The sequence below is a fragment of the Lipophrys pholis genome (assembly GCF_963383615.2).
Source record: "Lipophrys pholis genome assembly, chromosome: 8".
NCBI classification, from domain to species: Eukaryota; Metazoa; Chordata; class Actinopteri; order Blenniiformes; family Blenniidae; genus Lipophrys; species Lipophrys pholis.
Window position 1 is genome coordinate 22,837,633 of NC_137630.1, and position 27,140 is coordinate 22,864,772.

Below are 27,140 nucleotides of genomic sequence, written 5' to 3' on the forward strand. Positions count from 1 at the left end.
TAACGCAACTCATTAATTGTATAGTAAAATAAAGTATTGCACATAAAAGTATGTATAATTACGTAGTGGACACTACATTTCGAGAAACCCTGAACAGAAACAGCCATTTGATTTACTGGTAGTTTGACTTGAAACGGTCAATGAATTGTTGATGTGTCTCTGTTAATCTGGGTAGAGTTTATACTTTAATTTAATTAAACTGATTGATAGTCCTTGAATAAGGCCAGAATGCCAGCATATATGATAATTTCACAAGTGTGTAAAACAGACACATGATCTGTCACTATCATCAATTTACTTAGTTTGGCAGGAACATCAAATAAAAAATGTGCTGGTAACATGCTATAAAGGATTAACATCTTCACCCCCAGAGCCAATTACAACACATTTCACATAACTGGATAAAATAATTGATAGTAAATAAGTTGTAATAGTACCGACAATCCTAAATTTAATGTAACTGTACACAGTGGCAAGAGAAGGTATGGACGCCTTTGTGAATTTCCTTGGGTTTTTTTGCATTAATTTCCAATAAAAATGTGACCCAATGTACATATTCACAGTGCTGGTGATGAGTATGAGTGGACCCTTGGATTTTCTAGGTGGTCAATCTACAGTGAGCCCTCCAATGAAGACATAAGATAGTATAACTGTGTGGTGTTTGGTTGTTTTTATATTTGTGACACAGATGGAGATTGGACCAGATTTTATGAATGCACCCAGGAACCTTTTATATACATGTAATTATGCCAAACTGATCATTTGAGAAATCGTCTCCGAAATAGAAAAACTAAAACTAATGCCCCAAGATGATTTTCACCTGCAGTATACAAGTACTGTCACATTGCTTGAATTGTACCCATGTCAATGTACACATTTGTCAGTAGCCAGCTTTTGATTCATTTGGCCTATATGAAATATTACATTCATTTTCTCAGATAACATATAAATAATCATATTATGGCAGTTTCTTTTGAAACTGCAGGGATTGGCCACACAAATGTAGGGTGTACCAAGTAGTGAAATGTATTTATAAGAGTCAAATAGGATTACTTGTAAAGTAGGAGTAAAATCACTAAGTATCTAACTATAATACCCACTCACAGTAATGTCTTTGTTTTTTTTTTTACTTTTACCTGAGCACATGTTTATATATCCAAAGGAGTGTTTCCAAGGGGCCTCCTCCACACTGCTGTCAGATGTGAAAACAATCACATTAATGATAAACCCAACAGTTACATCATCAGGAAGACTATCAAAATCCCCTTAAAGTTTTTATCAAGTATTTTTAGGGTCTTCCTGCTGTGAAATGGTAGTAATTCTGTCTACAGCTAAACATTTCTGTCTCCGGAATCGACCCTGTGACATTTCAGTAGCATGGCTGAAACTGCCGTTTTTCATACAGAAGTTAGTCGGGGCGTTTTCGCTTGGAGAAGTTTAACCATTAACTTCCTTCAAACTGAGGTCAACTCAGTTTGCCAGTTGTTTTCTTGCTTATCTGAAGGACTGAGACACCTGCATCAACTGGTGCACATAATTGGACATATGTAAAGTTTTTAACGTCGGGGTGAAGATATGTCGCTCCAACTGAGTTTTTATTCTTTTGATATTTACATATTTTGTGGGGGAACAAGTCTTCATGTGCATATATACGAATCAACTGATAGGAGAAATTAGACTTATTTTTAGGAAATCATTCATAATCTTGATTCAAGACACACGTACGTGTGCGTGTGTGTGTGTGTTCCACGTGTGGATCTCCCTCCGGACAGGAGCCCACTTAACTTCAAAAATGGGCCTTTTTATCAGTTTTGTTTGAAAGTTAACTTCCTGATTGATCCTGTTGAGCAGGTCTGACACTCAGCTCGTCACTGTGGAGATTATTCCACGAGTTCAACAGATGAAAACAGGTTTTAGAGAGGGGCATAGCAAAAAGAAAGAAAAAATAAATTAAAAAATCAAGCATGTTTTATTTTTCATGGATACATTTTTAATGTCCCAGGAGAAAGTTTTACTGTCGTATAACAATGCAAGAGGAAAAAAAAAAAAAAAACTTGAGGTTAAAGTTACTTCACATTATATAACCTTTGAACATAATGTAATTGAAGCAGTAAATAAATGAGATATTAGAAAGCACCCCAGTCTTTCTATTGATCTAATGCTCTGAGATTTTAGGGTCTCTATTACAAAGTACAAGTGCTGTAAAGACTTATAAAATAATAAGAAAGAAATAATACTGGCTTTCATTTTCTCTCTTTTTGGTCCTTAAGCAAAAGCTCAACACTGACACTTGTTTGCAATAGCAATAATTTACCTGAAAACATTTACAAACATGCTGCACACCAAAGAGAAAAAAAATATTCTTCAAATATACGAGGTAGTCTGGATGAAATGTATTCAGTAACTATTCTATAGATGAATTATTCCATCATGATAAATTGGCCTCCTGAAAACAGTTGCTACGTTTCTGGCGTAGGAGACAAAAACCGTGAACGAATGGCAACAACTGTCATTCATGTATTCGTGCAATCCTCATCTTTGCATCCATCATACAGATAATAGAAAATCCTTGGTGTTGTTCCTGTTTTTCTATTAGATAATAAACCCAAACATGCAAATGAGCATTCTGCGGTTTTAAACCTCCAGTCGCAAAACACCTTCGAACATCGAGTGTCTCCATGTAGACGCGATCAAATTTGCAAAAACATTTTCATAGTGGTTAGCATATTCACAGAGATAAGGCAGGTGTTCACAAAATAAAGAAGCACCTGTCGTAGGCTAATTGCAGTAGAAAGGATCCCGTGTTTGTGTCTCCTTAATATGCAAAACAGTTGGTTGTATTTTTGATATTGTGGCTGGTTCCAAGTAGTGAGTATTTTCAGCTCAGCGAGCGGCTCGGAGGCACTCACAATGGAACATCAGCTCCCATGTCTCCAGGATCAGGTTCGCAGCGGAACAAAAGTCTGTAACATGAAACTTGAGTTTAAAGCTCCTGCTGTAACCCGCGGAGAGGCTCCTGCTCCGGCACAGTCTCTGGCCCGGCAGCCAGCGGCAACCTGAGCCTGCCCGCAGTCCTACCCGATGTCATTTTCACTGAAGATGAGACACACGGTCCTCGAGTCCAAGGGAGGACCGTTTGCAGCCGTCGAGCCAGCTGCCGCGCCAGATAAATTGACAGCACTTTGGACAGAAGTCTGGGCCAGCAGTGCCATCTGAATTTACTAGGTTTTGTCTGTGTTTTCACTCCTCCCAACTCCTGTATCAAACCCCTGAAATCCTGTGGCAGACAGTACCGAGGGACTCCTCTGAGGGCTTTTGGGATATCCCGGCTGTGCCCGAGGCCTTGGAAATAGACGATGGCTGTCCTCTGACCTTTGCACTTCTGCAGCGCCCCATCTAGGCAGGCCAGGGACGCCATGAACACTGGTTCTATCACCGTGGAGGGCTCTTTCTGTTGCCACCGGTCATTACAACCATCAGCAGTTCTGTCTTTTTTGCATTTCCCCAGTATTTTTCTACTTGGCTTCCAATCCCCTCTCTCCGCCGCTCCAGTCTTCTCAGGTCTCCCAGCACAAGCTTTCCTTTGATATTCCATCTTCTTCTCATCCTTATCCACATTCGCTCTCTCCTCCCTCCATTTCTCGAAGCTCTTTTTAGCCTGAGGGCTCCAAACAATCAGCACTTTTCCTTGTGCCTCAGAAACGGCTTCCCACTGCCCATACAGCCAGGGGAGCGGACCCAGATCGGCAACACTGGTCCCTCCATGAGTTTGGGAGCTCTGGGCCCACAGGGAGGTTTGCACACTGGCACCGAGCTCCTCCTGGAGGATTGAGGCCAATGCACACACAGCGGACACATGGGCCGACTGGTCGGACGAACACACCAGCAACAGCGGCCTCTGGAAGTACAGCCAACCTTAATGAAATAAAAAGAAAGTGGGGGAAAAAAAAAAAGGAGGTCCCACGTTAAATGTTTATCGTGTTTAAAATGTTCCAGTGAAGTTGTCAAATACAAAACAAATAATTTAACTGAGACAATATGTCCGTGAGATTAAAACCATGCGAGATGTGATGATAGAGCCGTCATTCAAAGACACGCTGGGCTCAGATAAATACGTCTAGTCGTGCCACCAAAGGATGGTTTCTACGACGATCAATCATCTGGGACTGTCTTTTTTTTCCCAGAGGACTTTAGAGGACGCTTCATCCTCAAAACAATCGAGGAAGGATAGGAATACCTTTTACATTTGTTTCGCACAGAAGAATTAAAGTGTTTAATAAATAAATGATTTAATAAGATCCTCACACACAGTAGATGGAGTAATATTCATTACAACTAAAAAGCCTAGTTTTACAAAAGGCCTTGCAGAAATACAATAAATGGCACCTAAGATTAAAGTGATTATTATACCAAGACACTGCTCACGAAGTCTGCCACTATTCTTTTCCATCATTCTCGACTACAGCCGGTTTAGAGTCAGCAATTCACGTTAAATGCATGTCGGACCTGAGGGAGGTACACTGAGCCATGCACATGGAGAACATGCAAACTCCCTACCGAAAACCTCCAAACCAAGACTCAAACCGGGGATATTTCCACTATGAGGTACGGTTGTGTGAAAGCGTTCGTTCAAAGCAAAAAATAATCATTCTCCCTGTCCACCCTGGCTCCAGGTTTACCCCAAGCCCTCAGGTATCATCCTACTGTTCAAAAAGCTGTGCTTGAGGTTATTTGCAGACTCTACATCTCCTGGAGGTGTGACTGTGGGCACGTTTGTCTGTGTTGGCCCACAGTCAACTAAGATAATTCTTGAGATTGGCTCTTTTGTGTGTGCTGGATACTGGATACTTCCTCCACCAGCTCTATTTTTCCATTTGCGTGTGGCCCATTTGACTTTGCACAACCAAACTTGGAACGACCAGTCCAATCAAGAACACAGCCTTGTCACCCAGAAACCAGAATTCAAATTACCATTGCCATGTTGTAATACAGTAAATAAACTAACCTGCAGCTCCACTCTTGACAACGCTACGGATGAATATTCCCAGTATTACTACACCGACCGTAAACGCCAAAGCCGCCACTGCATAAAGGCCTCTTCTGCTATGGACGTCTGCCAAAGGAAAAGAGTGATTTATTGCAGTTTACATGTGAGTAACCTGACACACAAAACACTACACGTCTGTGTATTTGAACTTGTGTGTTTATCCGTTGAGGAAACTCACGGTTGAGACACAGAATCCGACTTCCCCGATGAGGAGGATCTGACTGCCACACCTGCAGAAAATCAGATAAAGGAGGTAAGAGGAGAGAGTCCCGACCAGGAAAATAAATGTGGGAATATTCACCTGCACACACAGCTGCTCTGCAAAAATGTGAAAGGGCACATTTATCTCCATCTCAGTGGTATTCCTCTGCTGAAAAGTGCAAGTCAAGAATCACACATTTGCTGAAAGTGTAATGAATGTAATGATTTTCTGCGTACTGACCATTGTCACGGACTGTGTCGGCCCTGCGGGTGTACATCCCCTCTCAGAGAGGACACACAGTTGAGCTGAGAACTTTGCTGGGGCAGACGAGGTGAGAAACACCAGGAAGCTCCTTCTGCCTGGTCCAATTGTCGCCTCCCAAGTCGGTGTGTCTGTCAGGGACAGAGAAACAAACAATCAAGAGTGAAACACGAAAGGAAACTCGGCTCCCGTAAACAAAGGTCTTGTTTCAGTTTCACTCACCAGACTTGAAGGGACAATAGATATTGTGACTTTTCTGAAGAGAAAACTACAACAATCAAACACAAGCGTGTTAATCTGCAAGTCGAATACGAACAGTGAAAAAGTATTTCAGTGCGAGATAATCTGGTGTTTGATCTAAACTCTCACCTGCACACACATCTGAGGGTGTCTGTCCACGGCGGCTGTGTTGAATTCCTGTAACAAAGTCACAAAGTGCATGTTCAGGCGAACCGCAGACAATTGCTTAATTAGAATTCATAACCAGGGCAGGATTGCTCACCAGCGGTGGCCCAGGGCTTTTCTCCAGTGTGGAGTTGGCGATGGGCGTGCAGCGTCCGTGCTGCATCCAGCAGAGGGAGGCAGAGACGTTCAGGCCGCTGGCGGGACAAGGAGCGCGCCACTCCAGTCGCCTCTGGTACAGTGTGACCTCAGAGGCCCGCCAAACTTCTCCGACATCTGTCGAGGCGATGTGGATGCAGATGTTTACATCGCCCATCACTGCAGCGGCTTTATTGAGCATCATAAATGTCTGCCAGTACGTCAGCGTGAAGCAGCAAATGTAATTTCCTCTGTTGTTCAGCCATGCAGATATTTTGTTTATTGTTCTGAAATGTGTCTAATTGTTTTTAATACATCAGAACAGCTTAAGTATCGCTGATGCAAGATATTATCTAATGTGCACTCTGAGAAACACGTCTCCAGGGAGGTCAGAAAAAATATGCATCCATCCATCTATACTGCTTTATCCAATCGTAAAACCTACAAACACGATGATAAAAAGCAAACTCCACATAAAAAGACCACCGAGCCCGAATTCAAACCAGGGATATTGAAGTGATAGCACAGTGACATTAAGTGTGCTACCCCACAGAAGGATCCATGAATATGATTGGTTCTTTATGTTTTTCCTGATCCAGGCACACGCGCCGTCAATAGTATCTGCAGAGGGACTCCACATTTGTAAATATTTGCGCACCACTGGAACATGAACTCGAGGTGACTTTGATGTAATCTCTGGGTGATACAAGAGTTTTTCTCAAACGGGGTTCAGAATGAAGACCCACGGCTTTGATACGAGAGGATTTCTTTAAAATAAATAAATAAATAAACAATATCCAGCTCAATATAAATTGGCAAACTGTGGCACTATTTAATCAAACACCTGATAAGGTGAGTTGTTCAGTCCCACCTCACAGATCTTTCTGAAAATAACACAAATTAAGCAATGAAAAAACATTAAGCCCACCCCTGACCTTGAATGTCATCAATTAAGATCAGCAAGAAAAAAATGTTTTTTTTAAATGGTTGGTGATTCTAGTAGCTTAACTTAACTATTTCCAGAGAAAATGTCCTTCCCCAGAAAACAGAGAAAAACAACCATGATGATGTCAGTGGTGAGAGCATTCTGTCATGCAAGACATTTACTGTAATGCTCCTCTTACTTTGGAAAGCCTCCATATGAGGAAACCTTCCACTAGTGGAAAGAGAAATATTTAGCATTCTGCATCCCACATCTTAGAAGAAATCTCTGAAATCAGGCTATTTTGCCAACACTGACCAATCAGGATTTCATCTGGTTCAAGTGAACTCTCATTCACAACTACACTTGTTTTTGGAGGAAAGTGAGAGTGCTAACCACTTCACTGCCGTGTGTCCAATATTCAAAACCGTCCTTCATTTCAAGCACAAATAACTAAAAAGTGTATGAATCAGTTATATCATTTGCTGTGACACCAACACAGTAAAAATTAAACAGGAAAGACTAAAACCTCTCTGAGTTTAAAAGTTGGGTTTTTAACGGTTTTTGTTTCCAACTAATATGTCCCCATTCAGCTTGGAAAACCCCCCCCAAATAAAAACATTTAGATGTGTCACACTTTGCTCTTATTTCGGGTTAAGTCTTAGGTCATTGTGGTTAAGATGTGTTTTTCTGTGCTTTCCTCTTCTACCTCAAGTGTGGAACGCTGCAGAGCAGCAGCCAGTAATGCAATCCTGTCTGTTTGCTGGCGCGAGATAACATCTTGTTCTCGCACAGTCCTACAGTACGTGACCCCGACTGCGTTTCATGTTTGGAGGGACACGTGGGGTGACGTTTCAAAAAGAATTGAACAAAACATGAAACTTTATGGGATGTACTAGTCTAGTTTTGTGGAAGTCTTCATGTTAAAGGGAAATAAGGTTTGGTCTGTGTTTCTCAATCCCAATACAGGCTGTCTCACATTTCATTCAGGATTTATTTTTTTTTTTTCCAGCTTCTAGTACGATGATCAGGAGAAGCAAATATAATCTGCCAATAACAGTGCAAAAAAAAAAAAAAAAACAACAACACAACTATCAAGATTATTTAAGATGATGAGAGGTTACTGCTGCACACCTCACGACAATCTCCACCTGACTTTATCCAACCACACATCCATTACACCGACAGCCACCAAGACGAGCTATATTGGTAAACCACATCTGCTTTCTACGAGTGACTTTTGTCAATCTCCAATCACTCACCCAGGATGTTATCATCTTTAAAAGGGCACATTTCCTTTCTCCTTGCGTCTGTATAGGTGTAATAGACCTGTCGAAGCAGAAAAAGACCCGCATGAACAAACATGAGGTAAACACGACTGCATCAGACAATAAAATGGAGCGTACCTGGACACAAATACAGGGCAGCAGGTGGGGGAGGAAGAGGAGAGCAGATTGAGACGTCCTCTGAAAGAAACAAATATTACTTAAAAAAAACAAAACTTTGAAAGTAAGTGTAATTTTAAATCAAATGGCTTAACTAGAGAAGATGAGTGAAAACAATACTTACAATTAATTGTGAGGAATTCGAACTGCAGATCCCTCGAGTTTTATAGCACCATCTGACGAAGACTTCTTTTTTAGGCTCCACGGTGACACTGACGGTCTTAGACGACCGATTCACAGACACTTCGAAGGCTGGCACGGGGTCTACGCCACAGAAAGATACAGCCACGGGTTTATTAGCCTCCATGCTGACAGGCCGGTGTAAAGACAAGTGGTGAACGTTGAAGGGAAAAGACTGGACATCAACCAGAGGACAGACAGAAACACATTAGTCATTTTGAAAAGCCACATTCAGAAATGATTCATTTTGGGGTTTACAACTCTCACACACACACACACACACACACACACACACACACACACACACACACACACACACACACACACACACACACACACACACACACACACACACACACACACACACACACACACACACACACACACACACACACACAAACAGGCGATGAGGTGCTGCTGAAAGCTTTGATGAGTTTTCCTCTCAAGTACAAATGTTAAGTAAAAGTCTGCTGGCAGATATCTGACAATTATGTGTTGCAGGGGTTTGTGAAGCCAAAACTAACTAGGGGTTAGCAACTCTCGCCTCACGGTAAGACTGTGCCTGGGGTTTTTGTCACGTTACGAGCGGAAATGTAAAAGTATTTTGTGAGAGACCAACACGATGAGCTGCATACTTTTGAAGCGGGAGGAACATGGTACATGATCAAAAATGGTATGCTGAAGTACATTGTACATTATAGATCCAGCTTTAGTTGCAATCACAGCTTGCAAGCTTTTTTAGGAACATTTCTACCAGTTTTGCACGTCTAGAGACTGAATCTTTAAGTTCAATCAGATATCCAATCTGCCAGAGATTTTGAATTGGATGAAGGTCTGGACTTGGACTTGTCCATTGTCGCTCCGGCTCCATGTTTCACGTCGTCGTCCTGCTGGAAAGTGAACCTCCGTCCTCGTCTCGAATCTTTTGCTTTTTGAACAGATTGTTCTGTTTTTGGCTTCATCCATCTTCGCATGATGCTGCCACCACCATGTTTCATAATGGGGATGCTGTGTTCAGGTACAGTGCTGTATTCCCGAGTTTTGCATTTAGTCCAAAAAGTTCAATACTAGTCTGACCTGTCCAGAGCTCCTTCCTCCACATGTCAGCTGTGTCTCCAACATGTCTTGCGGCAAACTGCCAACAGGGCTTCATCTGGCTTTCTTCCTGCCACTCTTCAATTAAGTCCCAATTTGAGGAATGCACGACTGACAGTTGTCCTGTGGACAGATCGTCCTACCCGAGTCGTGGATCTGTGCAGCTCAGGTCTCCTTGCTCGGCCTGTAACTTTATGAGGACGGACATGTCTCCGCAGGTTTGCAGTTTAGCCAAACTCTTTCCATTTTCGGATGACGGAGTGCACGGTGCTCCGTGAGACGTTCAAAACGTGGGATGCTGTGTCTTCACAAATGTTCTCTTATGAATGTCTGATGCCTTCACAGAACCGCTGGATTTATACTGGAATTAGATTGCACACAGATTGACTCTACTTACTAATCAGGTGACTTCTGAAGCCCCTTGGCTGAACTGGATTTTATTTTGGGGGGGATCGGAGTAAATGAATCATTTTGCACACCATGCTTTGAAAAGCACACATCATTTTCCTTTTGCTCCACAGTTACGCAGCACGTTGTGTTGGTGCATCACATAAAATCCCAATAGTACGCATTTCCATTTGTGGTTGTAATGTGACGAAAAGTGAAATGGGTCAGGAAATTCAGCTTATGTCCTTTCAAGTTAAAGATCTTCCTGCAAACTCATTAATAAAATCAATACTGGAATTGTGTCTTATTCTGAAGAGGACTGCAAATACGCCACCTGGTACAGTGTGAGTGACTGTGCAGGAGGTTGAATTTGTACTGTAGGTCACAGAAATCGTCCTTCCTGCTCCAAATTCGCCGACTTCATCTTCCAACTCCCACTAGATAAACAAAACAGCATCAGAAACAACCATTTTAACGCCCATTTTCACTGAGTATTAGAACGTCTGATGAGAAATTAGAAAATCCTCCTACCAGGCCGAAATATTCCCTGATATTCCCTTTACATCTGACTCGCCTTTCATTAAAACGCCTTCTGTTGTAAACCTAAAAACAAAAGGACATGAGAAGATGACACCACTGTGTTTGTTAAGACGACGCAGGCTCCTGAAGGCATCACCGATTAAAACTGATTCAAGGAGAGCAGCTTTCACCTCTTTTGCACAGTTGTGTTTTTTCAGGTTCGGTTTGAGTGTCTTTTTTCCCAGAATTTCAATCTTTGGAAAGTTGCACAAGTCTGTGAGATAAAAAAAAAAGACACACTTTTCAGCACCAATGTGAACAAGATAAGACAATGGCGTTGTGGCTCGACTTCATACCATCAGCATTCATCCACACGCGAAGCGCGACTGAGTAAATTCCCCGGGTGTCGTCGGACGGCGCCGAGGTCATGTCCACAGGACACTGACCCTCAGCACGACCTGTCGGCAAACAGAGGAGCGCAAACGGTCAACGGTCAAGGCGAAAGGGATGCTTCGGTGTTTGCAATGTGACGAGAAAACAATAGAAATGTAAATGCTTACCATGGTGACGTGCCATCTAGAGTAAAGGGAGCACAAATGAGAATTTGTACAATAATTTGATTAGTTTGTATATTTATGAGTACTAGATGGGTAAATTGTAAGACGATTGCAATGAATTGAGAAATACATTGAAATGATTATATACACATTTCAATTAAAAAGTTACCAAAAGTATACCACTTTAATTTGGCCTATTTAAAAGGCAGCTTTTTCTTAAAGTCGGTTTTCAACTGGAAAATGAGACACCTAAACTACCCCTTCAACAAAAAACTAGAACATATGGCCTTACTGGGTTGAGACTTTGGACTCTTCCAATACTCACAAAAACATCCAGTGATGAGAAATAAACAGCATGGAGACATTAATCTTATTGCCAATAACTCGCGTTTATATCGAATTACCCTGTTAATCTAACAAATGCTCCAACAACATTCATCTTCGTCTCATTGTTATATCAGCTTGTGGAATTTATAGGCTTGGCTGGAGCCTAGATTATGCAAATGCGCTGAAGCATTTTGGAAGTCGCTGCCAAAAGAGACCAAATGGGACAATAAGGAAAAAAAAGGGAAAAGTTCATTAGCAGGTCGGCTGGAGGTCACGTGATCCAGTTAAAAATGAGGGCGTGAAGGTGTGAAGTTCACCTGACAGGTGCTGGCCTCCAGCAGCAGCGGAGCCGCCGAGCAGAGGAAGACCACCGCGGCGCACAGACGCATCGTACCGTCCAACGCGCGTGAGCACCCGCGGACAGCCGCTCATCACCGCGCCGTCAACGCGCACTCAAGTCCCCGCTCCGTGTCCATGCAGGCTGCCGGTCGGTGGACGGAGGAGAGCTGAGGGGCGATCGGAGACCCCGAAGAGTCGGAACTCACTAACGTGACGTCTGGAGCGCGCGAGCCGACAAGAGACACAAACATGAAGGCGTCTTGTTCATGACTGCTGCTCCTCCTCCTCCTCCTCACTACAAGAGGAGGAATGAAACCGCGGAACACATCCTGACCTTAAAGATTACTCACCTACTGCTGGAGGATTTTATTCATGGTCTTAAATCTATTATATTATATAATATAACTCCTTGAGGAATATCCATAGGTTGTTGTTTTTGTTTTTTACTACTGTAATTGTTATGTTTTTGGTTTTGTTTGTAGTTGTTTTAGCTGTTGGCTTTGTTGTTGTTTATCATTGTTTTAGTTTTTAATCATTGTTTTTGACTGTTGCCATTGCTTTGACTTGTTTTTTTTATTGTTGTGATTATTTTTTTATGCCCGTTGTTTTTAATAATTGTTTTTGACGACTGTTAATTAATTTTTTTATTTTTTATTATAGTTGTTTTTCAACTGTTTTTAGTTAAATCATTATTTATTTTGATGGTTGTGGTTGTTTCAATATTTCTATGTTGTTTTGGTTGTTACTGACAGCAGTACGGTGGCCCAGAAGAGCCAACAACACAACAAACCAACAAAAGCCACAACACAAGAGTCCCAACACGACAACAAAGAGTCGCAACACAAAAACAAAGAGTCACAACACAACAACAAAAGCCACAACACAACAACAAAAGTCACAACAACAAAAGCCGCAACACAAAAACAAAGAGTCACAACACAACAACAAAGAGTCACAACACAACAACAAAAGCCGCAACACAACAACAAAAGTCACAACAACAAAAGCCGCAACACAACAACAAAGAGTCACAACACAACAACAAAAGTCACAACACAACAACAAAGGCCGCAACACAACAACAAAAGTCACAACATAAAAACAAAGAGTCGCAACACAACAGCAAAATGCCACAACGGAAGGACGCAGCAGTCGGAGAGCTTAGAAACTTTTCTTGGTGTGTTGCGGCTTTTGTTGTTGTGTTGCGACACTTTGTTGTTGTGTTGTTGTTCTTCTGCACTGATAGAAAATCTAATCTCACAGCGTCTGAATGCAACAGCTTTCTGGCTTTAACTCACTTTCTTCTGTTCTCATCCACGATGTGTGGCTTTGTATTTGACCTAAACCAGACTGTGTTCGTCTGCACAGTGGTGGAGTTTTTTTGCACGGTTGCTTCACAGTGAGAAGTTGCACGGTTTGATTGTTGCTGTTTGTGAGGGTTTTCTCTCACAGTCCAAAACCCCCCCCCCAAAAAGCATGCTTACTAAATGAATTGGTGTGTGTATCTAAGACGGGAGCGTGAGTCGGACCCTACTGGGATTGATTCCAGGGACCTCATGGCCTTATTTGTTCTTTCTCAACATCACTGGACAAGTAGGATGATAGTATAATGTCAGTTGTTGTTCAGTTGTAAATCTCCTCTGTCTGTTACTCTCACCAAAACAAAACAATCACCCAAAATATCAGGCCTGATCAGATGCCCATCTGATTCATGTGTTTTTTTTTTAAATTTATTTCAGCAATTAACATTTAAATGTCAAACACTTTAAGGTCACCTTCTGTGCCGACAGCATTCTTCTTTTAACTACTGCAGCTTAACTCCTGTTGCTCTGAGCAGGAAGTACGACGTGCACACTCTCCCGGGGAGGGGTGTATTCTGGGCGTGCAGACGTAAAGACACATACAGTAGATGCTTTGGTGTGTGGGTGGCTGCTGCTGCTGGGTGGGGGATGTTTCTTTTTGTGTGGAAAGTGTGAAACAGTCCAATATGAGGAGAGGAAACTTATGAGCTGTTCAGTTATTTGTCATCAGATGGGCTCATAACAACTGATAGATTAACAGTCTGGCAACGTAAGGGAAATGTCGTTTTGATCGGGCGTGCAATTTGACAAACTGAGGTGATAATTGAAATGTAGATTGAAGATATTGTGTTTCTGGAATTAAATTTTTTTTAAGTGTTATACGATTCACACTTCTTAAACTCAAGATGATCCAGGTGGATTAAAGCACAGGGGACACACGATACGTGCGTGTTTTTGTAAAAGCTGCCTAACAAGTAGAACAAGTGTGCGGACCGTCTGCACAGGGTGAGAAACCTGCACAACCAGGCCTCATTTATGGTTGAATGGTATGAGTCAGACAGAAAGGAGAGTGGACTCAGGAAGGTAAACACTTCAAATTAGTCATTTTGTTAGTCCATTTCTGTTTGAACTTTCTGAGCGAAGGTCGTCTTTTAAGGTGTCGTTAGTCTGGAGGTGGACGGTGTTTTTCCTTTTAAATGAAGAATAAAGCTGGAGATTTAAAAAAAAAAAAAAAAGAAAGTTAAAACTGTGATCGCTCACAAGGAGGGCAGTGGTTCCACTAAATAAAGGCACATTTTAAGTTGCTTGCGGTCTGTATGACTTGGTAACACAGCCACAGTGTAATGTTCTCCCCAGAAAAGTAACCAAGATAACTTCCCCATTCACGTTCCATGTTTTTGATGTCGGATCAGACTTTTTATTTGATATTATTTAATAATGAAACCTATCAAAATGGAGACTTTAGTGGCATTTCCTTTCTTAAGTGAAAGTTCATGTCTGTGCCAAACATTTCCTTCCAGTCTTTCAATAACAGGGTTCAGTCCACAGTTGCTGAACCTGTTCAGGCCGCCATGATGGTTTATAATAGCAGGTTAATTAAAGGTTTTGGTTTGTGTGTCAAATCTATATGGAGAAAAAACTCAAATCTAGGTTTTCTTTTTTATAAAATTGATCTCAATAATTCAGGAAATAAAGCACATTTTATGACAATGCAACATTTTTTAGTCTGATCTGGAAATCTTTAGTTTGAATTAGTCAAAATAAAAGTGAGCTCAAAGAATAGCACAGAGACTCAACTTCTCTAAAACAATTAGAAATAGTTGAGATGATAAACCGGGCGCTGCACGGCGGTGGAGTGGTTGACACTTTCACCTCTACCTTTACTCTACCTCCCTTTAGCCACAATGTGAGGACACCTGAGACTCAACAAGTATTTCCAAATAAGCATGACTGAATCTTTCTCCGAGATGATGCAGGGATGATAAGGGATGCAGAATTGTAAATATATAACATAATACAGGGCAGTACAGTAACGGCTCAGTCATCATGGTTGTTTTTGTTTGGAAATAAACCGAAGGGACAAAAGACTGGATTTACACTCTATTCTAATACAGTGTCTTTTAAAATATGAGCACAGCTCCATGGATGGATGGACATAACAGACCAAGAAACCATAAGAATTAAAGGTAAAAACAAAAACCACAAGTCTTTTCTTTCATTATTTTTAATTTTTTTATTAAACTTCTATCTTTATGCAATCTGTTTATATAAAAGTTCTAAAGCCATCAGCCTGAGACTAAGACAGACAGTGAGGCAATCGTGTGTTTCGGTTTAGTCCTCATTATTGGTTGACCGACGGCGTGTGTGACACGTACGTAATATGTTAACAAAAGGCTTAAAAAACAGGGAACATGATGAAGACAGACAAACAGACAAAATGGACCTCACAACGATGTCTTGTGCGGCCGGAGTGATTCGAAGTAGTCCGTGACGACACGAGATAGTGGACCTTGGATAAAAAGGAGTCGGCAGAATAAATTAGAGTAAAGTTGGTTTGCGACAGTCTCGTTGTGCTCCTCTGACAGATGACTAAACACTAGCACCAGGCCTGTTTTTCTTCTTTTTGGGAGAGGTGGATGAGGAATGGACGAAGAAGTCCGGGGCGACGCCATTCATGTGTGTGTGTGTGTGTGTGTGTGTGTGTGTGCTGTTAATCAACACGATGTGTGTTCCCGTTTGGATATGAGATTACGTGCGACACCGCTGCAGAGAAAGGCAGACATGAGTTCACCACGACTCCTCACCTGATCTGTCAATAAACTTATATCCACCACATGAGAGGAATACTTTGACTTCATAATTTTGAACATAGCATAATTCTCCATCATTATCATCAATACCATTATTCAATTCTCTTAAATACAATATTTTACACGTCGGATTAAATACAGCTTAGTGTGTATGAGCGTGGTTATCTTGGATCAGAGATGTGGCTTTTCTTTTGTTTCCTGCCACTCTTTTCTTACGGGCACTGTTTTCTCGTGGTTTATGACATGAAGGGGGGGTGGGCTCTATAGAAATGCGTGTGATCTGCACAAAGCTCGCAAAGACCAGCACGTAAGGGTTTGCGCTCACGCACGTGCGCGCGCGCGTGTGTGTTCAGTCACTGTCGCTGGTTTCGCTGCTGGGGTCTCCCTGCACCTTGCTGCGGTGCTGCATGGCTCGGTGATAGGCCACCTGCACCGACTTGCGGATGTTGGATTTCCTCCCCTCCAGCATCTTCTCCTTGTCCAGCTCCTGGTCCACTCCGAGCGGCACCAGCTTGGAGCGCGGCAACCACTGCCTGCACACACACACACACACACAAACAGGTTCTCCGGTCAAAACCAAGACACATTGACACTGCAAGGACAAATGAAAACATCTGAGGTAATATCTTGTTAAAGATTAACTGCACTCTGATAATCTGTGAGATAAAGTTACTGGTTCCTGAATAAGTTATTTATTTTTAGTTGTGACCTCAAAGCAGATGAACCTGATTATTTTCTAAAGACGGAAAGAAGAATCGAGCAACTTCTGCTCCAGTCATCAATTTTGTCACGCAGTCTTTTCTAGCTGAGAATGTGACGCGAGTGCATAGAACATGATGACCCCAAAATACGTGTTCTTCCCCTCCGATTCTCAAAAACCACGTTTGCCCTACTTCTGCTTGCTGCTTTGTCGTCTTCGCACCTTGGTGGAGGAACTGCACTTTGCTTTGAAGCGTTGTCAGTAAGTTACGTGTGTGTGTGTGTGTGCACACATCCAGTCAGAGCAGACGTTTCTGTTTGTGCTTTCTATTTTTCTGCGCGTTGCCGCGTCATTTTCAGACACTGACCAGGTTCTCTTGTTGTCGAAGAAGAGCACCAGGAACAGGTGCTCCCTGGCCTCCTGGGTCATTTGCTCTCCAAGCTTCAGCACATCCAACGGAGGGACGGGTATTGGGACGCCGCGGTGGAAGACCCCCTCCCTGGGCATCTTGGGATCGATTATCTATAAACACACAGGAAGAGAATTGAAGTTGCATTCTGGAAAAACAATAAAAAATGCAGTTCATATTATTAGTACTGTCCACTGATGTCTCACCAGAGCAGGATATGAAGGGTAGCCTCTGCATTTGGCCCACACCAGGTCCAAAGCTTCCAGGGAAGAGTAGTCATCGGAGGTCATCCAGCATCCTGACCTGTCCCGGCCACGCACCACTGACAGGAAGGGAGGAAGTCACCGTTATGCAACGTCCTCTCTTGCTGAGCACTGGCCTGTTGTGTACATGATCAAACTGCTTCAAGTGTTACAGAATCCGTCCTCCTCAACCAAAACTGTGTCCGCGAGCATCTCGTGCTGCAGAAAATACTCCGTCTGTTAAGTGCTGGGCGGAGTGTCCCAAACAAACCATGCCCCCCCCCCCCACACACACACACACACACACAATGCATGTAGCTTTTGGCTTCTTAAACCTCACAGCTCAAGACACAGAAGGAACAGTTTTAAACTTTAAACGCTCTCTGGTGTAACTAAACGGAGACATCGTCATGTTTTAAGAATGGTCGGTGTAGTTCTTTTGGTTCTGTTTGGTGTACTGTGGACTAACCGGTGTTGTCGTAGTCTTTTGTTTCTTTGTAATGGAGAAAGGGAAAAAAATATAGAATTAATCTCAGTAGCTTGTTATAATCAGCTCCAGGCAAACAGCAATACTTTAGTGAGCGTTCAACATTATCAAGATGTGGGAATCATTAGCAATCTTTGCATGGGTATTCTAGTCAAATCATATCAGATGAAGAACACCACCACAGGCGTATCTGGTTGTCTGAGGTTCAACACTGAAATACCAGCGTGACTATGTGAAGCATTGCTGGAGCTTGTGTAAATGCCGTATATGCAAACCAATGAGGCGACGTGAATGAATGAATGAGGCTTTTGGTCTACAGAGAAAGACATGCCTTCCTTTTGTTTCTCGCAGCTTGTTTTTGACACATATATTCATCCTTTACTCAGAAATAGAAATGCATGTTTTACATAGACGTTTTTTTAACCATCCTATAAGTGTGTCCCTTTAATTCCCCCTATATATGATCATTTACTCACAATGTGAAACACTCCGCGATCCTCCAACTGAGTAGGAATCGTTTTCAGTGCCCGATGTCTCCTCGCTGCTGTCCTCCTGGAAGGCAGAGCGGGAGAACGACGCTTTTCCTCTACCCTGTTTAGAAGGAGTTGTGCTGGTGAAGAAAACAGAACTTTTAGAGAGCATATTGTTGGAATACGGGTGCAAATGCTTGAAACAGTTACACAAACAGAACTGCCATAAAATAAAAGGCCCAAAACATCAGTGTGGCTTCGTGATTCTATTATGCAGCAGAAAAACGTTTTAAGACGAGCAGAGGTGCAGTGGTCACCTGGTCCTGTCCGAGGCGGCGCTGCTGCTGCTGCTGGTTGTGGACTCGGAGTCGGAGCTTGAACGAGGAAGACGAGACTCACTTCTGTAGACGCGGAAGCTCTCTGTGACCGGCTGGTTTCCGGTATTGAAACCATTGCTCGGGAGACCTGACGGACGGCAGCAGAGACAGTGAGTGGCTGAGATTTGAAACTCAAAATCATACATTACAGTTGAGTGAGCGCGCCGCACCTGGCAGCAGGTCGTCGGCATCGCTGTCGCTGTCGGAGCTGGAGCTGGTGTGGGGGCTGCGGGGTCGTTTCCTCTGTCTGCTGGGTGACAGCAGAGGCAGCTGTGGGGGACCGATGGGGCTTTGACTCACTCCTGCCCCGGCGTACCCGGCATCCCGGTTCTTGGGGGGGCGTCCTGGTCTCTTAGGAGGCCCTGCCATTTTTTGGTTCTTCTTGGAGAAGAGTACAGACGTCCTGCGGCCCACCTCTGGAGCCAGGGCAGACGAGGATACACTCAGATCTTAACAAAGAGAAAGATTTACATGTTAACATGCACACAAGTGAGCATCTTATGTCATTTTCCATGCCACATGATCTCTGATAATACATTTTTTGGGACGCACCCTTCCCCCCAATCTCCTGGCTGCTGCTCTCTCCTCCCTCATCGAGATGTCCTCCGGAGGAAGAGTGATGGGGGAGGGAGGAGGACCGGTCTCCGCCCATGGAGTCCCGGCCGCCCATCCCGAAGCCTCCTTCCCGCTGGTGCGCAAGCTTCCTCTTGATCACACTGATCTCCTTCCTCAGAGCTTTGGCTCTCCGAGACTGGCCGATGCTGTGCTTCCCTGAGCTGACCTCGTCCAGACGCGCCTGCAGGTAATGCAGCTGCTCCTCCAGTGGCAGCCGGCGTCTGTTTTCCGGCAGGAGGAACTCTGAGAGGGGTCGGGAGAGAGACACAGAGTTCAATAACCCAACAGAGCACATTTTAATCAAATATGGATGATGTCCAATATGTTTGGAAACATTTAACTATCTATCATTTGGTTTTTAATCGGTGTTGTTTACTGCTGATGAACCTGCTCTGCATGAACAATAATCAGTTTATCATTTCAGGATTACATGAGTGACATGTGCCATCTACTGGCCATGTACATGTACTACAGCAAATGTCTCTTATTTCCTCTATTACCTACCGAGTATATCATTCAAGCAGTGGAAGCTAGAATTGGCTGAAATGCCCCTTTTACTCTATATTGGACAAATCAGTTCAGAAGACTTGTGGATGGATGTACATATTGTAATTTAGTATCCCACTCACACACACACTGGTCCTGGGTTCAGAGTTTAGGAGCAAAGTGAGTAACTGATACTTATAGTTACTACCAAATGTATATTACTCCTCACGTTTCCCAAAATTTACTTTATATTCACTCAATACATTTCCATGTAATTCACGATTTATTATTTATTTCCCATCAACAGATTTATCATACAACCTGAACATTTTTCCTAAACTGTCATTTTATAACACGTCATATCCTCCATAATATCAGTCCCAATGTGTGTGACATTGAAGCTTCATTAAAAAATTACTTTAAAACACTTTCTAATGCCTAATTTTCCCACAATGAACATTGTTTTGGTTGAGGCAAACCCCGTAATTGAACAATCAGAATGAGAGAGGAGCTCTTACCATCCTCGTTAGAAGACAAGGGGCGGTCTCTTTCTCGATCGCGGTCTCGTTCTCGTTCCCGCTCACGGTCTCGGTCTCGCTCACGGTCTCGGTCTCGATCTCGGTCTCGGTCTCGGTCTCGCTCACGGTCTCGGTCTCGCTCACGGTCTCGGTCTCGGTCTCGGTCTCGCTCTCGCTCACGGTCTCGGTCTCGCTCTTGCTCCCGCTGAATGTCTGGGCTCTGCTCTCGTGGAAGGTGCATGCCGGCCTCGTAATCGAAGCCGATCCGCTCGGCCTGGCGCCTGGCCGTCCTCATGACCACCCCGCCCATCTCTCTGAGCCGCAGGGCCGCGCGGTAGAAGACCGTGTCCTTGGCGTTGTACTTGAGGCAGTTGTTGACGATGAGGCCGAAGTCGGCCTCGAAGGCCTCGAACGTGAGGTAGCGATGAGACTCCAGCAGGTTCCACATGGTCTGAAAGTCCATTGGAGTGTCAATATGGTCCAGGTAGTCTGGCACCTGAGAGGCAGAGATTAGTGATCAACCTGCACTAACGAAGTCAACGACTCATTATTAGCTGAAGTCAGGTGGGAAAGGATCAACCGATAAGGGTCAAGCTCTGAAGAACCAAAATGACTTGTGAGTGAAAATATTAGGTTTGTGACAGAGAGCATTTACCTCTGCCAGAGGTACGGGCTCAGTGAAGAAGTTGTTAGTGTCTCTTTCCTGCAGCTGCTCCAGCGTACTTCTCAACAGCACCAGAAAGGGAGTCAGCTGCATCTCCAGCGCCATCTGCTGCACTTTGATCTGAACAGACACGTTCAATGGTAGGAGATTAAATACAATACAGGTGAGAGCGTAACGATGCTCGTCTTCCAGGGGATTAACATTTTCTCACATTTATGCACAATTCAGCATTCTAAAAGAGGTTTTCCATCCAGCAACATAATATCACCGGTTTTGATTCATATTAGAAACAGAATTGAATTATTTTTTGCCTCACCGTCTCCCTCTTGAGTTTTTCCCTCTTGCGGATCAGCTCTACCAGCAGTCTCGCTCGTTCCAGATCGTGCCGTAGTCTCTGCCAGGCCTTCAGCTGCTCCTTCAGAGCCGACTGTTTCTCCTCAGTGTCCCTCTGCAACAACGACAAGCACAATCCTGTGAAAACGTCAGACATCTGAACGGGATGGACAAATAATTCGAGCTGCATGGGCAGCGCCGTACCACAGGAAGTTGCGCCGCGGGCTGCGGGGGGAGCGGCTCGATGTGGCGTTGTGACTGGAGGTGAGTTTGGAGCCGGCGAAGCAGAGGTACACCGTTGCGACTCTGCCTCTTCAGGGTCCAGTAGCTGTGAAGCCGTTGCATGAACTGGCTTTTCCTGGGAACCGTCAGGTTACTGGTGATTTTGCTCAGCCTGAAGAAAAGCAAAGAGCGCTGGTTTACCACATCGTGAGTGGAAAGACTGCATTCACAGAAGGGGTCCAGATAATTCTTTGAACAGATCTTCTGGCATATCATTTAAATGCCAAGACAAAAACAAGGACTGAAGCGGTGTAATGCTGCTGACCTGTGTGGAGGTATACATGGCACAGACACCACGGGCGCAGCCGCTCTCCTCTCTGCTAAAATCTTCCTTGCGCGTTTCATCTTCAGCCTGGATTTGGCCTTTGCCCTCTTCGCCCGGTCAGAGCTCCACCCCTTGGAGTCCTCATCGTGGCCGATGCTGGGCTCGTCGTCCTCTTCCAGTTCCCCGTCGCTGTGAGACGAGCCCATGCTGGCCCCGCCCACTCCGCCCAGAGGTCTGGCCGACCCGGGGGGCGTGTGGATGTCGCAGTACGCCGTCTTGCGGACGCTGAAGGAGGTGCCGTTGGCCCCGGTCTCTCTGACGGGCTCCATTTTCATGTAGAGTCCCGCCTGCTGGGCACAGGTGACGTGGAACGCCGTGTAACAGTTTGCTTTGTGACACTGAATGCAGGCGCCCGAGCCGCGCTGCTTGCAGATGTAGCATGTGAGCTTCCAGCGCGCGGGAGGGATGTGCTCGATGCTGTCGATGGGCTCCAGAAAGACCGTGTTAGCAAAGCAGACCTGAGGAGGAGCAGAATACTCATCACCTTCATGTTCAAAACAGACCGACTGCATCGATCACTGTCCAGAACGATCATCCTCTAGCTTTACATCGTTAAAGCTCGATTCTGCATAAGATCAGAGGAGTATTTACCTCTGGGATCCACAGAGCACAGACGACATGGGCCCAGCGTGCGTCGTCCGTCTGTTTGAAAGCACCGCCCTTGTTGGGGCAGAGAGCGCAGTCCACGGCTCGACTCGGCGACTGCAGGCAGCGGCGACACAACCACTGGCCCTCTGGGATGTAGGGCACGCCGTAACACTCCTGATGGACTGCCAGATTGCACATGTCGCAAAACAGGATCACATTGCTGTTCTGACACTCTCCATCATTACAAATGCAGCAGACGGCATCTTCATCGATTAAGGTACTGGGGTCGGCCTGAGAGAGAGGAGCACAGGGACGCATCAGTCGGATGCAATCAATACACATTGCGATGATAAGACGCCACCTTCCACCCCAGCGTCCACGCTAAGATACCTTGTTGTGGCTCTCAAAGTAGGACTCCTTCTCCAGACGGTCCATGAGGTACTCAAAGACCTCCTGGGGGATGGGTGTCACGCCGTCACGCCGCCGCTTGTCGTTCATGATGTCAAGCCAGATGTAGTCCTCCTCGTCAATGTCGTACTCTACCTCCTCGTCGAGCTCCTCCACAGATTTATCGATGTACCTGAAATCCACAGCGAGAGAATAATTCAACCTGGAGAATGTTCCCGTGTGGCGTGAAAGCTGAGGTTTTCAAAAGCATATTTAAAGTGTTACAATTTGTGCTCTAAAGTACCAAAGCTATTAGGAAACCCCAAATCAGCAAAAAGGATTTCGACGAGACAGCACAGAGAACAAAGCAAAGGAAAAAAAGAGATCAAGAGTGAAAAGCAATTAAATATTTTTGTTTACTGAAGGTACATCAAAACATTACAAGATAAAGTGGCTATTTTTGCTTTCATCTTGTAAAATTATTATTTTTAAAAGTATTCTAGTATTTAGTAAAGTATTTTATCATCATTATACACATTGTCTTAATCATATGAGCCAGTTGTTTATGAATGCCATCATCAAAAGTTTTCTAATCCGGATTATTTTCCTCCCAGGTGAACGTGTTGATATAATTCAGTTTTACAAATGTGTTTTGAATCAGGCTGTAGTTAACATACTAAATAATAACACTATTATTTCAGTTTGCTCTGATACCGACATAGAAAATTGAGAATGGATAGTTCATGACAACCCCAGTATTACAAAAACGGAGTGAAGATTGGCTGAAATTTCAATTTCATCTAAAAAAGGGAAAGAAATGAGGAATCTAAAGTGGAATTGTTGATAAATGTACAGCAACAGGGCAGAGAAGCAGAAATAAACTGCTGAGAAGGTCCACTGCTACTCCTGTTCAGTTAAATATTCCTTGTAAAATAAGTTTTATCCATAAAATAGTGTTTGAAAATTCCATTATTTATTCATTACCAACCATTTTCTCTGAGTCATACACCTGTGTCATTAGAATGAATCATAGTGCAGTTTTGAATGCAGACCTGTAGTACGACGATGGCCGGGGGGGAGCGTCGGGTCGGTCCTGGTCCAGTTCTCTGAACACCGCCTCGGGAAGCTTGACTGCAGGACCAGACTGAGTGCTGTGGTGATGAGACGAGCTGTCCTTTTTCTTTTCTTTACTCTTATGCTTCCCAGACTTTGGCGTGGACTTGCCCCCGTTAGAAGAGGGGATGTCCGAGCGGTCCTTGCCGCTGCCTCCGACCTCGTTACCTCCAGCGCCTCCGTCACTGCCGTTGCAAACCCCTCCGCCGCCGCCGCCAGTCCCAGACGGTGGAGCATCCTCGGCGTCGCTGTCTTCCTCCGACACCACGTCGATGCTCTCAAAGATGCTGATGCGGTGAATGCGGCCCTGAATGTCCAGCTCCACCATGCGCTGCGCCTGAGCGTACGTCATGGTCTCCCTCCCCGGGGAGTGGGAGCGCTCGGACCGGTTGGGACTACCGGGTGTGTTCCCCCCGTGACCCGACCCTCCCCCTCCGATCCCCCCACCACCACCACCTCCTCCCCCACCGCTACCTCCACAGTTACCGCCGCCGTCGTCTGTGTCCCCTGAACCAGCCAGAGAGGCGCGAGGAGGCCGGCCCTTCCTTTTCTTCTGGGGCATAGTCTGTGCAGGAGTTGGGTTGTCATGGTCGTAGTGGTAGAGGTGATACTCAATGCCACTGTAGCTTTTGTAGACCTTACGACAAGACTCCACGGGGCACTCGTACGGGGGCTTGGTGGCCCGCAGATTGTGGCAGAATGTCTTCACATCGAAGTCCAGTCCCATTGTGCCGACAGCCACTGCTGGGACAGGCGGTGTTCAAAGTTACATCTTTTAAAAAAAAAAAAAAGAGAGAGAGGAGAGACCAGAGAGAAACAATGGCAGCGTTAGTTATGAAACATGAGAAAGAAATTACCAGTGTATTGATGAAAACTTTCCTCCTCAGAAAGTGTGAGGTATCAATTTATATAGCTGCCGAGACAATGTAATTTCCATAAAACCACTCTAAAGTAATCAGATTCATATTTTAGTTTCACAAAGTACTATAATGCCCAACAATAAAATGAATTGAAACAGAAATCCTCTAAACAAAACAGATGTACAATAGAATGTGTGGAAATATAGTGCACAAATGAAATTGCCCTCCTGAGCTTCGTTCATTTGCTGAGTAAAGATGAGTTAGTTTGTAAATTTACTGCTGACTTTCAGAGAATTTGCTATGATGCCTGTTTATTGCAGTCACGTAGACACTCAACTCGCAACTGGAACATTCCCAAATAGACACTTTCATATCAGATCACATCAATTAGAGATCAGGAGCATGAATAAACAAACAGGTGCAGTTTGACAGCCTGTCAAAGTGCAGAAGTTAAGAGTCAAATAACAGCTCACGAGATCCTGAAGGAGCGTTGTGCGTATGAGAAGAGTTCTCACTGGAAAACCGTCTTTTAATGGACAATGTCTTGGACCGACGACGACTTCTTTGTGATGTTGACTCTTCCTTTCTCTTGTGGATCGTCAGTTTAGCCCCGAGATGCTGTTTTGCTCCTGATGTGGACTGTTTGTCAACCGATCTGATCACTGATCATTACTCCTGATGTGAGACAAGACATGCCAACACCTGACTGACACTCCTGGGAGGGATGGAGCAGGGAAACATGCGAAGCGGGGCAGTGGGTCACCATGGACCTCAGGGTCTGCATGGGAGCCATGGCTGCACCTTGTGCACCTGCTTTGGAGCCGTCACGTGACTCTGACCCCAAACTCCCCAGACCCAAACAGATTGTCATGTTTTCCCAGTAACAGGTGCAATTTAGGTCAACATTTCTTTTTTTTTAGGCTTCTGCTCCCTAAAGACTTTGCAACCATGTGTAGTTACCTCTGAGTGCAGGCGACACTAGTCAGCTAACTGTAGTTTCCTGATCGTTGAGAGGAATACAGCTGCTGAGAGAAACATTTACCGTAATAACGATGGATGTTATTAGTATTCTCAGTTTCGGCTAACGTTAGCATGTAGCATTCTTTTTTTTTTTTTTTGCTCAAACAATGAAACATTGCAGGTGCTGTTAGCCGGCGAGCTAACGGCAGTTAGCAGGAAAACACAACACTTAACACCCTGAATATGAAGACAAAGCAGGTTTAAAACACCAAAGCACCGTCAACAAACTAATAACACACAACTTAGCCCGTTTTTGTCTTCATCCTGATCGTGGCTGTCTCGCGACTTTAAAAGCTAAACCGAGGCTGGTAGCTGGACCACAGCTTCGTGTTGGCCTCACACACACCACCGCGAGCAGAGCTTTTTTTTTTTATTTGCACCAATTCGTGTGAAATAAGTCATAAAACAGCCGTCTTTAGTGGTTCGACACACACACAGCAGCCTGGCTGGAACTCAGATGTCCATTCAGCTCCAGTCAGTCACTGTTTCCCTCCACAATGTCCTCACCCCCCGAAAGCCCCCTCGTCTCAGTTCAACTTGTTATTTCACGTTCCCAGCAGGAGATATGTGAAACTTCTTCATGAAACTCTGGTCTTATTGTTTTCATTAGTGTGTTTTTCTGCAGCCACACACACCTCTGAAATGTTTTAGTTCGAGGAAAACAGGCGTGTTGCATTCAGGCTCCATCAGCCTCTCTCTGTTATCACAATACGATGGGTAATTACAGCAAACTCTTCACCTAAAACCAGCTTCCACACACACAATGTGACTAAATTCCGTCCCGAAATGTACTGTTTTGATCGCGATCCCTCACAGATTTGCTCCAACGTTATAAACACTTACTACTCCGCGCTCCTCGGGACTGCGTGCTTCGGAAGCCTCGCAGCGGCAGCAGCTCGGACCGGGGTTCTGCAGATCGATTTTTAATTCATTGGATAATCCCAGACGAGGCCGCGGGAGCCGCAGGAGCAGCGGGATGTTTTAAGGGGACAGTATAATATCCCGATCATTTCATTGTGCGGGGGAATAATTCAGGAACTCGGCGGAACAAAAGGGGCAACCATTGCTGTAACGCTGCGCCGTGGACGGACGCGGCTTGACACATTCGACACACAAAGCGGCGCTGTCGGCGGGGAGGTGGGGGCTTTCTCCCTCCCGGGAAATAAAACCCGTGGTAACGTCTCTACCTGGATTTTTAGTCTCCGCGTGAGATATATTTCTTTCCGTCGCCTATCGGTGCGGTTCATTATTATTTATTTAATCCGTGTTTTCTCTGGGCAAGCTTCGTGTTGAACGTGGCGAATCTGCGGGTTGGTTTCAAAGATGGCTGCG

At 44.5% G+C, this 27,140-nt stretch overlaps 2 protein-coding genes across 5 annotated transcripts; both read right to left on the reverse strand.

The window, feature by feature from the left end:
• Window positions 1–1,947: 1,947 nt before the first annotated feature.
• On the reverse strand, window positions 1,948–12,093 carry LOC308113955 (uncharacterized protein). Of its 3 annotated transcripts, none has more exons than XM_080470542.1 (17): window positions 11,800–12,014; window positions 11,159–11,174; window positions 10,955–11,056; window positions 10,790–10,872; window positions 10,611–10,682; window positions 10,414–10,516; window positions 8,542–8,681; window positions 8,379–8,438; window positions 8,235–8,301; window positions 6,013–6,188; window positions 5,880–5,927; window positions 5,733–5,778; window positions 5,490–5,641; window positions 5,349–5,414; window positions 5,226–5,277; window positions 5,006–5,113; window positions 1,948–3,915 (listed from the first exon to the last, which is right to left on the reverse strand). In XM_080470542.1, the coding sequence occupies exons 1-17, from the start codon at window positions 11,869–11,871 to the stop codon at window positions 2,984–2,986; spliced, it is 2,295 nt and encodes a 764-aa protein (XP_080326668.1). In that variant the 5' UTR covers window positions 11,872–12,014; the 3' UTR covers window positions 1,948–2,983. The 3 variants fall into 3 exon arrangements, with proteins under 3 accessions (XP_080326668.1, XP_080326667.1, XP_080326666.1); XM_080470541.1 differs by having other exon boundaries at window positions 5,349–5,417; XM_080470540.1 differs by lacking the exon at window positions 11,159–11,174 and having other exon boundaries at window positions 5,349–5,417; window positions 11,781–12,093.
• Window positions 12,094–15,360: 3,267 nt separating this feature from the next.
• Window positions 15,361–26,899, reverse strand: brpf1 (bromodomain and PHD finger containing, 1). Of its 2 annotated transcripts, none has more exons than XM_080470572.1 (16): window positions 26,652–26,899; window positions 23,868–24,700; window positions 22,819–23,008; window positions 22,432–22,719; window positions 21,781–22,298; window positions 21,438–21,627; window positions 21,217–21,348; window positions 20,892–21,020; window positions 20,237–20,687; window positions 19,170–19,475; window positions 18,788–19,066; window positions 18,558–18,705; window positions 18,247–18,380; window positions 17,248–17,363; window positions 17,000–17,154; window positions 15,361–16,465 (listed from the first exon to the last, which is right to left on the reverse strand). In XM_080470572.1, the coding sequence occupies exons 2-16, from the start codon at window positions 24,653–24,655 to the stop codon at window positions 16,282–16,284; spliced, it is 4,008 nt and encodes a 1,335-aa protein (XP_080326698.1). In that variant the 5' UTR covers window positions 24,656–24,700; window positions 26,652–26,899; the 3' UTR covers window positions 15,361–16,281. The 2 variants fall into 2 exon arrangements, with proteins under 2 accessions (XP_080326698.1, XP_080326697.1); XM_080470571.1 differs by having other exon boundaries at window positions 20,237–20,732; window positions 26,652–26,895.
• Between the last annotated feature and the right edge of the window lie 241 nt (window positions 26,900–27,140).